The 13,132-nt window shown below is 39.2% G+C and overlaps 1 protein-coding gene across 1 annotated transcript in view; it reads left to right on the forward strand.

Moving 5' to 3' along the window:
* The window catches only part of LIMCH1 (LIM and calponin homology domains 1), a 348,851-nt gene that overhangs the window by 334,982 nt on the left and 737 nt on the right, over positions 1-13,132 (forward strand). Inside the window, 4 exon segments of the mRNA XM_007453042.1 lie at positions 1,551-1,672; positions 1,928-2,051; positions 5,791-5,899; positions 8,450-8,552. Coding sequence (XP_007453104.1) covers positions 1,551-1,672; positions 1,928-2,051; positions 5,791-5,899; positions 8,450-8,552 — 458 coding nt within the window.

Genomic DNA, 13,132 nt, shown 5'->3' on the forward strand with positions numbered 1-13,132 from the left:
ATGCTGCAGAGCGGCTGGGCCCGTGAGCCATGGCCACTGAGCCTGTGCTCCGCAACGGGAGAGGCCACAACAGTGAGAGGCCCGTATAAAGCAAAAAAAAACTAAAAAACTAAAAAAAAAAGAAAGAAAAAAAATATTGTATCAATACTGATTCATTAACTGTAACCAAAGTACCATACTCACAGAAAACAACAGGGGAAACTGTGTGCAGGGTACATGGGAAGTCTCTGTACTATCTTTGCAATTTTTTTAAATAACTCTAAGACTGGTCCACAGAAATAAAGTTTATTTAAAAGAAGAAAAAAAAAAAAAACTGAGGCCGTGGTGTCCTACTCACTGTGGTTTTACTATGGACCTGAACTTTGCCATTAGTATCCTCTGACCTGTGAGAAGCCATGTTTACTCTGGGTGATAATATAAAGGATAGCCAACAAACCTGTTGGTCATGGGTAATCCCCCTACCCCATGGGTTCCAGTATGTTCCATGGGAGATCGGAACAGGATACCCAGAAACTCCTGGGGCGTTCAGAGCTAGCTCAGACTGGAGCAGAATCTGGTTGTAGGTACGGACTATAGTGAGTTTATTGATGCGACCCCATGCCTGACGTAAAAGGGACCTGCAGAAACCCAAGAGGCTGGCAGTGCTCTGCCACCAGCAAGTTCTTTATGATACAAATGTTGGCCCCTGGGGCTCCGATATATCAGATGTATGTTGGAAAGTGTGCATGCATGCATGTGTGTGTGTGCATACACACTTGGGTACACACAGCCTCCTCAGGGGGACCCAAAGACACAAAAGGCTATCTAAGTATCATTTTCAAAGACTGGCCAATTTGAAAGGTTGGCTGGGAGCTGAGCTCTTCTGGTGGGATTTGCACTGAGAATTCTCCTATGCTCATCAGCTAGGAGACTCGGTGAATTGTAAAATATTAGAGCTTGGGGCCCATGTCCAGAGCCTGCCGAGCCCTTGGAACAGCACATCTGTTTCCAGTTAACACTATTTAAAGAGACTTTCCGGTTTTTGAAATGAAAGCCACTAGTCAGGAATATTTGAAGGATGCTAATAAGCATTTTCCATGAATTACTGCTCGTTCTCCAGACAGTCCCTGTTGTCGCCAGAAACCTTTAAAAAAAATCTCCGTCTCTCCTTTCTTTGCACATAGAAGCTACTAAAGGACCAGTGAATTACCATAGGCTGCCGAAGCCCCATGTGGCCCAAATATTTTCCACAATAAGTACTCTCTTGTGAAAATCTGGGAGATTGCATTTAGCTCTGGCACCCCTTGAAATGATTAGAATGAAGAATTTTGTGGACAAGGAGGTAGAGAGGACATCAGAAATGATGGTTTGTTAAACTGCTGGATAATGAAAATGCGTAGCATTGAACAGTATTTTAAATCCATTTCAAATCTAGTTTAAAATAAAAAGAATAAATATTTATTTAGCCCCATTTCTTTTTTCGTATTGTAATCGGTCCTGAGGGATAAGATCAATAATTTTAGTTCAGTTGCTTTTATTCCTGTTCTAAAATATATTTGTTATTTTAACAGCCTAACTCAAGGAGTCTTGACTCATTCTGAGAACCCTGCATTGAAAGGAATCTATCAGGACCTCCAGCTGGTTACAGAAGCTGGGGCCTCACCCTGTGGGATGAACCCACAGCTAGCTCAGGGTAAGAATGGAGAGAACCAACCCCCATGTTTCAATTATTGTAAGACCCCTTCCCCACCCCATCATCCAGACAGATATGACCTCTGCTGGCTGCAAGCTTCTCTTCCAGCTTATGCTAAACAGCACGCGGTCCGGAGGCTCCGTGAAATCACTGTGAGACCTCAGCAGGCATTAGCACTTTAAAGAAATGTGATTACTAAGCACTAAGGCGGCAGCTTTACTGAGCACTAAGTGTATGTTCTTTACTTGGCCTCAGATCCATCCCGGAATCAGCAGGTATCAAACCCACCAATGCACATTTTAGAAGATGTGAAGCCAAAAACCCTCCCATTGGACAAAAGCATTAATCATCAGATTGAGTCTCCGAGTGAAAGGCGGAAGTGAGTAACCAAATAAGATGGGTGTGGAATTTCTTTTTTTTTTTCAATTGACTAAGAAGGGGGAAAAGTGAAAAAGTGTGAGATGGCTAGATGTTAGCAGCATTTTTGTGCTTTCTCTCCATTGACTGTCATTGACAAGGTAACAGATATTTATGGAAGTTTGGAACAATCTTGCTGGCAAGTAAATATTTAGTCTGAATTTGGCAACTTAAAAGAGACAAAGTAATGTTTTTAACCCACAAATCTAAACATTGGAAAGAATGTGCAGGTCTGTTGTATTAGCAGTTTATTTAACTGAGATAAATTGTCTCAGAGCCTATGGACAAATGTTCTTTCAAGGAAAAAATATTTCCTCTCCTCATCATTCTCTCCCCTTAACTTAACTACCCCAGGCTCTATTCTAATTTTGTAACAATTGTATTTTTTATAGTAATAATAGTTCACATCATTTTTGAAACATGTCAATATAATAGGCACTGTGTTGAAGGGTTTATATATGTATTTCTCCTCTTTTCATATATTAACTCACTGAACTCTCACAATAACATTATTGGGTTATTGTTCCCATTTTACAGATAAGGAAATTGAGGCTCAGAGAAATTAAATAACTTATCCAAAGTACTTGTCTGGATGAGTGGTAGAGGGATTCAGAGTGAACCCACAGTTCCATGATAAGTTCATATTTGAGCCAGAGGTTCCTTGTAATCAGTTTTAAAAAGATAATATTCATTATACTTTAACCAATCATTCTACCTGGAGCCAGACCACCTGGATTCAAAATATTGACTCTGACACTTGCCTGCATGGAACTCTGAGCAAGATACTTAATCTTTCTCTGTTCCAGTTTCTTCGTGTATAAAATGGGAATAATAGTAGTGCCTACTTCATAGGGTTTTGTGCCTGGCAAGTAATAAATACTATACATTGTAGGCAATGGTGTTGATAATAGCAGTGATGGTGGTGATGATGATGATGATAACTTGTTTTATAAGTTCATCCTTTTATCTTATTTTTCTTGTTACATTTTTTCTCAATACACTTTTGAACCATTTTCCCCTTTTCTCTTATGTCTATCCAATTTCATTTCTCTATGTCTAGATGACATGCAGAATTAATAGAAGGTAAAATCACATAGAAGGAGTCGTTATTTTTATTGATTATTGTGGTGATTTTCAACCATTTTTCAAGGTGATGGTCCTTATACTTTAGGATATTCCATGAAAAGCTGATATTTTGGAGAAGACAAGCTCTGTCTGAGGAGGGAGGTTTGCGGGGGCAGGGGCTCAGGGAGTTATTCTGAAAGCAGTTACAAGACAGATGGCCTCACGCTCTGTTCATGTCTATGCTGGCATTTCTCTTTTCCTTGTTCTTTTCTGTCCCTTTCTTTACCAATGAAATTAGCTTTTTTTTTTTTTTTGCGTTACGCGGGCCTCTCACTGTTGTGGCCTCTCCCATTGCGGAGCACAGGCTCCGGACGCACAGGCTCAGTGGCCATGGCTCACGGGCCCAGCCGCTCCGCGGCATGTGGGATCCTCCCGGACTGGGGCACGAACCCGCGTCCCCTGCATCGGCAGGCGGACTCTCAACCACTGTGCCACCAGGGAAGCCCCTGAAATTAACTTTTAAAATCAAGAGCCCGGAACTGACAGCTTGATCACAAGCAGGGCTCACGTGTAACCAACAGCAGCCATAAAACCATTCTGGGGGCTTCTGGCTGGGAACCATTCTGCTTTGTAGATGCCCAATGACATAGCAGTCATTAGATGTTTTGAACATCATCCCTAATCATGTAACAAATTTATGAATAGGGGTGGAAGGCACCTCACTGAAAAATACCTCCTTTAAGCGCTGCCCTTTATTTCTGGGCTCTCTTTAAGAACTGTCCCCTACCCCCCCGTTCATCTCTCCCCTCCCACCCTGTCCATAATTTTCATATCTAACTTGTAGTGCAACGTTAACTAGCAAAGAGCCTGACCAAAGTAAAGAATAGAGAACTATTCTGTCTTTCTGTTCAACAATGCCAGCCTGGTTTTGATATCAGACATCCAATGTCTGTACAGCCTGCTAGATGGAAATTTGTTTGTCCTTTGTAAAAAAAAAAAAAAAATGACCTCTAGGACACACTGTGGTCTTTGATTTGGTTGCCAAGGAAGTGGGGTGTTTTTTTTTCCTTGTCTAAAAAGCCTTTCCTTGTGGGATTGGACTTCTCTTTACTTGACATGATGTTTGGCTCCTTTCCCATGTTACAGGAAAAGCCCTCGCGAGAACTTCCAGGCTGGGCACTTGTCCCCCTGCTCCTCCACCCCTCCTGGCCAGTCACCAAACAGGTACAAGAGGTCAGCAAGCCTTTCTGAGGCTGCTTTGTTTTGGCTAGAGCCTGCTGAGCGCAGTCGCAACCAAATTAGTGCTTGCCCAAGGATTGTGAGGGATTTGTCCATCCATGTCTCTTCCTACACACACACATAGGCGGGAGGAAAGAACACATCCCCATCTGCCTAAAGATTTTATCAGCCCACAGTCGAAAGAGCCAAGTGTGTGACGTTGGCGCGGCTGTGGCCATAGGGCTTTAATTACATTGTGCAGAACCTGCAATCTAATAAGAAAATCCACCAGACAATTGCCGGGCTCCTAAGTCGGCGCCTTTCCCTCCAAGACGGCTCGGACCTTCTAGGCGGGATCCGCTGATGGCTCTTACAGTGAACCAGGCAGGCGCTGAGAAATGAAACTTCATCCTCCCTTTTACTCTACTCGAGCTCTCTAATGATTGCTTCTGGACATTAATTAGGCCCCATGATATTCTTAAAAGCTGCCTGAGCTCCCATTCCCTGGAGAGACAAATGACTGAGTACTCCGAGGTTTTCTTTGATTTAGAAATTTCATTTAACTACTGGATAAGAGGGAAATCCTAATAAATAGAGTTTGCTCAGGGCAACTCTTCCTTTTTTCTCTTGTCTTTCTGTTTCTTCTGTCCCTCTCTTTGCTTCCAAATGATATTGCATATTTTAAAATTTCTTGTGTAATTCCAAGAGCTTTCCCGACAATCAGCATCATTGCAATCCGATCTTAGCTGAGGGAAAGCTGCCTTAGAGCACAGCCATCCTGTCTGAGCCAGGTGGAATGGAAACCCAATGTGAGTTCTTCATACCGGATCACAGAACTTGGTATCAGAGCAGGGATTTGATCCCACATCTGCCTGATACCTGTTAGGCTGCATCACAATTTCCTCTTTATTTTTAAACAACAACAACAAAATTTTTAATAAGTAAAAAGAAATGCCCTAGTGGGCCAATGAACCAATTATAGAAAAATTTAACACAACATTAAAACCTTAATAAAGCTAAACTTGACTGTCTTTTAGGACATAAGAAAACATGATAAATCCATTAAATCATTTCAAGGCATTTGATCATTGTGGTTGAATAGACTACAACGCAAACTTTTTATAACAACTAACACACACACCTACACGCACGCACACACACACACACACACACACACACACACACACAGAATTCCATGCCACAGTGGAGGCCTATTGTATTTAATCTATCAGTTGTCTGCATCTTATACCTAATGCTTAATTCCTGCTCATTATCAGTTCAGTAATTCACTTACGGTATAAACATTTTAAAAACTCATGTTTTATTTATTTATTTATTTTTGCAAGAGGCTCCATATTAGTGTGTTTGACCAATGATTCTAAATAGAACATTTTATTATGACATATATTGCAACTTAGGTCTATAAGTGGAAAGAAGCTGTGCTCTTCTTGTGGGCTTCCATTGGGTAAAGGAGCTGCAATGATCATCGAGACCCTCAATCTCTATTTTCACATCCAGTGCTTTAGGGTATGTATTCATCTCTCTTCTGCCTAAGTACAGTCTCATAATGTCTTTTGGCCTCTTTCTGTGCTGAGTGACTACCTCCTGGAAATCCTGACAGCCTTTGCTTGTGAGGGCCCCCTGACTCTAGGTTGTACAGAAGTGTGCGTGGAGTCCATCCTTCAGGATGAAACTCTCCTATCACGCATCCCTCTGGGATGTCGGGTTAGAGGAGGCAAAACAGATTTGTGCGACGTGTCTTTATAAAACCATTTTTCGTTGCTAAAGAGCATATACTTTAGCAGGAAGCTGAGAAAGCCACCCTGGAGGACGATGATGCTTCTGAATCTTTTAAGGCCAGATGGATTTATTTGGAATGTAACATCTTTGCTGCTTCTCAAACTCTTGAGACTCAATTCAAAGGTTTTTGGTCTTTGACGTAATGGAAGATTGTCAATTAAGTGGTTACAGCTAGTTGCTAACTTGTAGGTCTCCAAACGAGTATGTCTGCTGTCACAGACTGAACATCACTTCCTCTGAGAAGCTGACCTGCTTACCACACTAAGTCAAGTTGCCTTTGTTACAGGTCCTTATAGAACCTTTCGTGGTCCTTATCGCTCACTATTGAATTGTTTAATTATCATCTGCTCTCTACAAGCTCCATAAGGGCAGGCACCACGTCTGCCTGGCTCACCACTATATCCTCTGCACCCAGTGGAGATGGTATCAATAAATATTTTTAGATGAATGAATTAATAAATAACTGAAAATGAGGAGGACTAAATTCTAGTCCCAAATCTCCTGCCAACAAGCAGGTGAACGAACCATTTATGCCTGATTTATTATAATATTTACAAGTCAGACTATATCAGCATTTCCTTTTTTCACCCATGGACATGTTTCAGATAATATACAATTTTTTTTTTTTTTTTTTTTTGCGGTACACGGGCCTCTCACTGTTGTGGCCTCTCCCGTTGCGGAGCACAGGCTCCGGACGCGCAGGCTCAGCGGCCATGGCTCACGGGCCCAGCCGCTCCGCGGCATGTGGGATCTTCCCGGACCAGGGCACGAACCCGTGTCCCCTGCATCGGCAGGCGGACTCTCAACCACTGCACCACCAGGGAAGCCCTGAGATAATATATAATTTTGAAGCCAAACCTCTATCTCTGAAAAAGAGTCATTTCTTTCTCTTTATAACCCTAACATGCTTTCTGTGTCCTTCTTGGATTTGTCCTGTTTCTCATTAGTAGTCCCCTCAGCTATAAAGTAAATTTGCATGGGTTTAAAATAACTTCCACTTTACCTATAAGCTAAGAGAAAGTGAGTGAGGTTGTCCCCAAGTTATTAATTTAATAATGTCAGTAATCACTGGAAAGCAAAACTGATGGACAAAATGCAATATGGATACTTAATTAGACTCCATTTATCAATATTCTTATTGTAAAATTGACATAGGTAATGTATATCCTAAATTGTCTGGGAATGTTTGGAGGCTATATACTATTATGTCATGTGGGCTCTTAGTTCCCCGACCAGGGATCGAACCCCTGCCCCCTGCATTGGAAGCATGGAGTCTTAACCACTGGACTGCCAGGGAAGTACCTGGAGGCTTCATACTTTTAAAAAATTCATACTAATACCAAGATAATATGTTCCAACACCACAGTTTGTTCTCAGAAACTTTACCAGAACTCAGAATAATCAAGGTGGCAGTCTTTGCGGATGCTCAGCAGATGGGGGACTTGTCTTCTGAGCTGTCAAGGCCTTTATTCTCTCTAGTCACTCACTTCCTGGAGCTGACCTGATGCTTTAAGGTACATCACCTCTTAGATTTATCCCCTACCCTTCTGTGTAGATGCAGCTTGTCACATAATTTGGATGAAGCCTCCCTCTGCCTGAGATGACCTTAGAGCATCAGTCACGGGCTGGCCCTTGTTTCCTGGGCTGGGTCAAGATCCCCGTGCAGTAGGCTGGCATGAACCAACATGCCAGAGAACGGGCATGTTCTCTGATTCAGCCAGTACAGTGTACCCCACAGCCTCTTTCTGCTCTCAGGCTGACTTGGTATCACTGCCGTTAACGTGGAAACATAAAATGGAATAGCTATTTCCCAGTCATTCTGGTCGGGTAGAACTTACCAACAATGCTGAAAAGCATTTGAAGATTATTCAGAGACAAGTTTCAATATATATTGATCATTCCTTGGCCATGTGTTTATTTAAAACCACTAGGATTTAACCTGTTTAAAACGGTTCTTCCAGCTTGATTGAGAATCGGTGTGCATAGGCTTTGGGATCAACCCGATACCACTTACCAACTTCACAACCTTGGACGAGTCAGCTAACCTCTCTGAACTGGTGTCCTTCTCTGAAAAATGCCAGGAGTTAGGATAAAATGCTAAAAGTATATTGTTGCTGGAAGTCAAGTCGTGGTGCAGCATCTAATACATAGTAGATATGCAACAAATGTGGAGGTTGGAGAAGTGATTACTGTACTATTCATGTGAACAATAACTAAACATTATAAGGAAACAATTCCTTATGCACCTTATAACCTTCTGTTCTTTCTACCCAATAGTGTGGAATTTGTAAAGGACAGCTTGGAGATGCAGTGAGTGGGACGGATGTTAGGATTCGAAATGGTCTTCTAAACTGTAATGACTGCTACATGCGATCCAGAAGTAAGTCCTGAGGGGAAATACCTTGAGATGAATGAGTGCAACCATATATGCCTTTCATAGACCTAGCTTAGGAATTCAGCTACTCTCCATCAGTTGATACCCCTACACTGAAGGAAAGATATATTAGCATCCAGGTAAAAGAAATGGTAATGAAATAATCCCGTATTTACCGCTTGTTTCTTACTGGAAGTTACTGCTATAACACGGACTAATTCTTTTTGTCCAGAAGTGCATTAATACACCAACAGGTAAAAATGTAAACCAAGTTTGAGACATTGCCTGAGCTCACCATAGAGATTTCAGTGAGATGCAGGGATGCTATAAAGTCTGAAACTATTTATTTGTTGAAGCATCTCTTTAGAAGACCAGTAGCATTTGGAGGGTGTTTCACATATGAAGAATAGCTCTCCACTGCTCATCAAATCAAGCACCAACTCCTCAATATCTACATGCCTCCATTCAGGAGTTTCATGGCATAATGTGGGCTTGTTCCCAATTAAATTGAAAATTCTTTGAGAGGCAAATGGTGGGTTCTACTTCTCTGTGAATCCCTGCCCCCTCCAAAATACCTTAGTACATACTAATCAGAGAAGCCCCCTTGAGGAGCCTGCCCTCGCATCTCATGTCTGGGTCTCCTGCCACAGAAAGTTAATGTTATTTGGGGGGGGGCCACCAGGGGGTGCTGTTGCCCAGCTGCTGTTTAGAAAATCTGAAACTAGCCAGTGGCTAGCCTCTGAATCCTTCCTCACTCTCCATCCTAAGTATAGTCCTTCTGGTGCATGACCTAGACAGCAGGTGATTCTTCTATGCAAATTCGTCAGTCAAAAACTCTTTTTTAAAAAAAAAAATATGAGCGAAGATCTGGAGTTTGAAATTCAAGAATTTTTTATTATTTCTCAAAGTAAGTGAAGTGGCATTTTTACAGTCTTTTTATGTGGGTTTCTAAATCTGCAAGACTGAATATTTTAAGAGTGAAAATTGAAATTGAATTGTTTTATAGCTATAGATTTTATAAATTCAGAGAAATATATGCCTATTTTAACAAAATGATGGGAAATAAAAATTAAACCCAGGTGGTTTTGATCTATGATAAACATTTGATTTGAGGTCAAAACGGTTCCAACTTAGAGCTGCTGCCAATCAACCTGGACTATTTTATATGTATTTATATGTATATACAAAATATTGTTATTAATTTTTATGCTGTGTATTATACATATAAAATATGGGATAATAGTATATCATATATATACCATAGATATATATACAGGTATATACAAATACATATATACATGTATAATATATAATAATTATATTTTACTTAAACTATATTTATATTTGTTTGTTTTGTTTTTTTGTTTGTTTGGGTTTTTTTCTTCTTTATGCCTCCCACCCTCCCTATCCCACCCCTCTAGGTGGTCACAAAGCACCGAGTTGATCTCCCTATGCTATGTGGCTGCTTTGCACTAGCTATCTATTTTGTTTATTTATTTATTTGAAATTTATTGGAGTATAGTTGATTTACAATGTTGTGTTTCAGGTGTACAGCAAACTGAATCAGTTATAGATATACATGTATCCAACATTTTTGGCAAATTAAAAAAAAATGATAATGTTAGGAGAAATTGGTGGCTTCCTCTTTTTTCTTTTTCTTTTTTTTTTTTACTTTTGAAGGAGAATATTCTTTGATTTTCTCTTGTGCCAATGCTCTTCTCTTTATTTAATTTTTGAAGTTTGTTTAATTTATTTTTTTATACAGCAGGCTCTTATTAGTCATTAAAAAGGAAAACTAAACCCTTTTGTCTCAGGATTCAAAGTGATTTTTTTCCCAGCATCTAACATAAATTGGAGTTTTCCCTGCAACCTCAATGACCTGCTGAATGTGAGTCATGGAACCAGAAGAGGGCGCTGTTAGGTTGATGGCCTCTTGAACCAGATTTGAAAAGTGCTGTAAATCTGAATTTCTTTCATAATTTGAAGTGCTTGAAGAATGCCAGCAGAGAACAAACCTGAACTCACCTCTGGATAACAGTGACCTGCTTTCATCCAGATTTTCATTTTAATTGAGAAGCTGGGTGTTTCGTTGTCATTTCTTTGGAAATTAGCTTTTCAGATCTAGGCCAGCAATTTTTCTGTTGTGTATACAAATATAAAGGCCACTATCTGCTTTTGATTCCAAATCTAAAGACAAGAACCATAGAGTTCCTGTAATTGTCCTGTAAGATGAAAAATAAGGTGATTGGAGGTAGATTAAATATATGATTTTTTCTTTAATGTTTTTGATGCGATATTTTACTAGGATGTTTTTTAGAATACTAAGGTACTAAGAAGAAAGCAAAAAGGCTCATTATCTCTCTGCCTAGATAACCAATATCAATATTCAAAGGAATAAATAAATAGAAGTTATAAGTGGTAAAAGGTTCAAAAAATTGGATTGTTCAGAAAGACACCAAGTTAAAAGTGAACCTCTTCAGCCTTAACCACGTAATCACTTTCTAATAAGTTCTTGGGGAGAGGGGCAGAATGTATGTTTGTATACACGCACATGCGTGCGCGCACACACACACACGGATGCATATGTGTGTGACGCATCTACCTGTATTGGTTCTTATTTCACAAAGGTAAATGACATAGCCACAGTGGTACTTAGTTTTTGTTGCTGTTGTTTTTCACCTAATGATATATCTTGGGAATTTTTCCATATAGCATTTTCTTTCTCCTCATTCTTTTTAATGGCTCTTTAATAGCTGCATACAATCCCATTGTGTGGACTTAACCGTAATTTAAAACTAATGCTCTATGAATGAGTGCTCCAGTTATTTCTAGTTTTTTAATATTATTTTTTAAATGCTCCAGTGAACGTCCTTGTATGTATGTCCTGATGAACATTTGAAAGCATTTTCACAGGGTAGATTCTGAGCAGTGGTACTGCTGAATAAAAAAGGCATGTGCTTTTTAAATGTTCAGGCAACTTGCCTAATTATCTTCCAGAAAAGTGTATGCTCCCTGCAAAGTATATAAGAGAGACTCTTTCTCTCTCCATGCCTATGTCAGCTCTGGATATCATCAAACTTTTAAAATTTCCACTCTGCTAAGTGGGGAGGAAAAAGAAAAAAGAAAAAAAACCTCTTTGCTTTGATCCGTAGTATTTAACTATAAATGAGTTTAAACATCTTTTCATATGTTTGTGCACCATTTATATTTCTTTTTCTATTGACATTTATATTTCTTTATCTTTTGCCCATTGTTCTATTGGCAGTTGATTTTTACGAGTTCTTTGTATTTTCCCTTTATTTTATATTTGCTGCTTTGGGCAGTTATCATTGGTCTTTCCACTTTGTGATTTTTTTTTCATAGAAAAGATTTTCATTTTAAATAGTTAAACGTATCTCTTTTTTTCCTGGATCCTGGGTTTTGTGTCCTCCTTAGAAAAACTCTCACTACTCCAAGGGTATAAATAAATTTAGCTGAGATTTCTCCTAGAATTATTTTCTAGGTTTTTTTGGCATGTAAACATATGATAATCAGAAATGTATTGGGGGACAAGAAATAAGATAAATACTAGCTTTATTTTTTTTTTCCAATTAGCCAATTGTATGTCTATAACTTAATGAATAATCCCATTTTTTTCTTGTTAATTTGAAATACCAGCTTTCTCTTAAACTAAGTTCCCATATATATTTGGGTCTTCTTCTGGATATTTTATTATGTTTTATTAACCTATTTATTCTCTAGTATCAGTTTTAATTATTATAGATTCATATTGTGTTTCAATATTGAAGCAGAGAATGGCTACCTTCTCTCCAATTATTTTTTCCGAGTTTTCCTAACTCTCATGTTTATTTTTCCAGCTAAATGTTAATATCATTTTAGGCTAAACTTTAATTAAGTCAACACATGACAGGGAGAATGACCAGTACATCTGAGAATACTGCTCATTTTTCTTGGTGTCATAAGGAAAAACTATATCTTCAGAGTGAATAGATGGAAAGGCTAATAATTGGCTAGAGAAATACACTTGAATTGGTTGAATATACCCCCAAATGCATAAAAGAGTCAGAATGGGAAAAATGCCTAAAATTTTTTTTTCTTTTTTTTTCTTTTGATCTAAGTTGAGAAGAGGGGAGATGGATAGATGTGAGGGGTGGTTTACATCATAAACATTCTAAGTGAAACAAAATAATTTCATTGTGTAGAATAATAAAACCTGAATATATAAGCCTATTTTCTTTAAGTAAGTAGCCACGTTTAAATGAAATTTTTCTCTTGGAGGGGAAAAAGAGCATAGCAGCATATTAAAATGCAATTCCTAAAAGCAATGTAAACCGTTTTTAAGTTCGTATGTAAATGGGAATAGAAGTGCAAAACAAATTACCTGTCATGGATCAAGCCATCACATGTTTAACTGGTGCCATTTGTGCTTGGGTGTTAGATGACCATGTCTTTGTGTCTGTTCCATCATTCACTCTTGTGAGATGCATTTAACGCAAAATCCCTGGGGTCTTTTCCAATGTTGCTATTGCCTCATCACAACTCTAGTGCCTAAAATGAAGGAGAAACTTTGTGAAGGTTTCAGCAGG

The sequence above is a fragment of the Lipotes vexillifer genome, unplaced genomic scaffold (genome assembly GCF_000442215.2).
Source record: "Lipotes vexillifer unplaced genomic scaffold, Lipotes_vexillifer_v1.1 scaffold1272, whole genome shotgun sequence".
In the NCBI taxonomy this organism is placed as follows: Eukaryota; Metazoa; Chordata; class Mammalia; order Artiodactyla; family Lipotidae; genus Lipotes; species Lipotes vexillifer.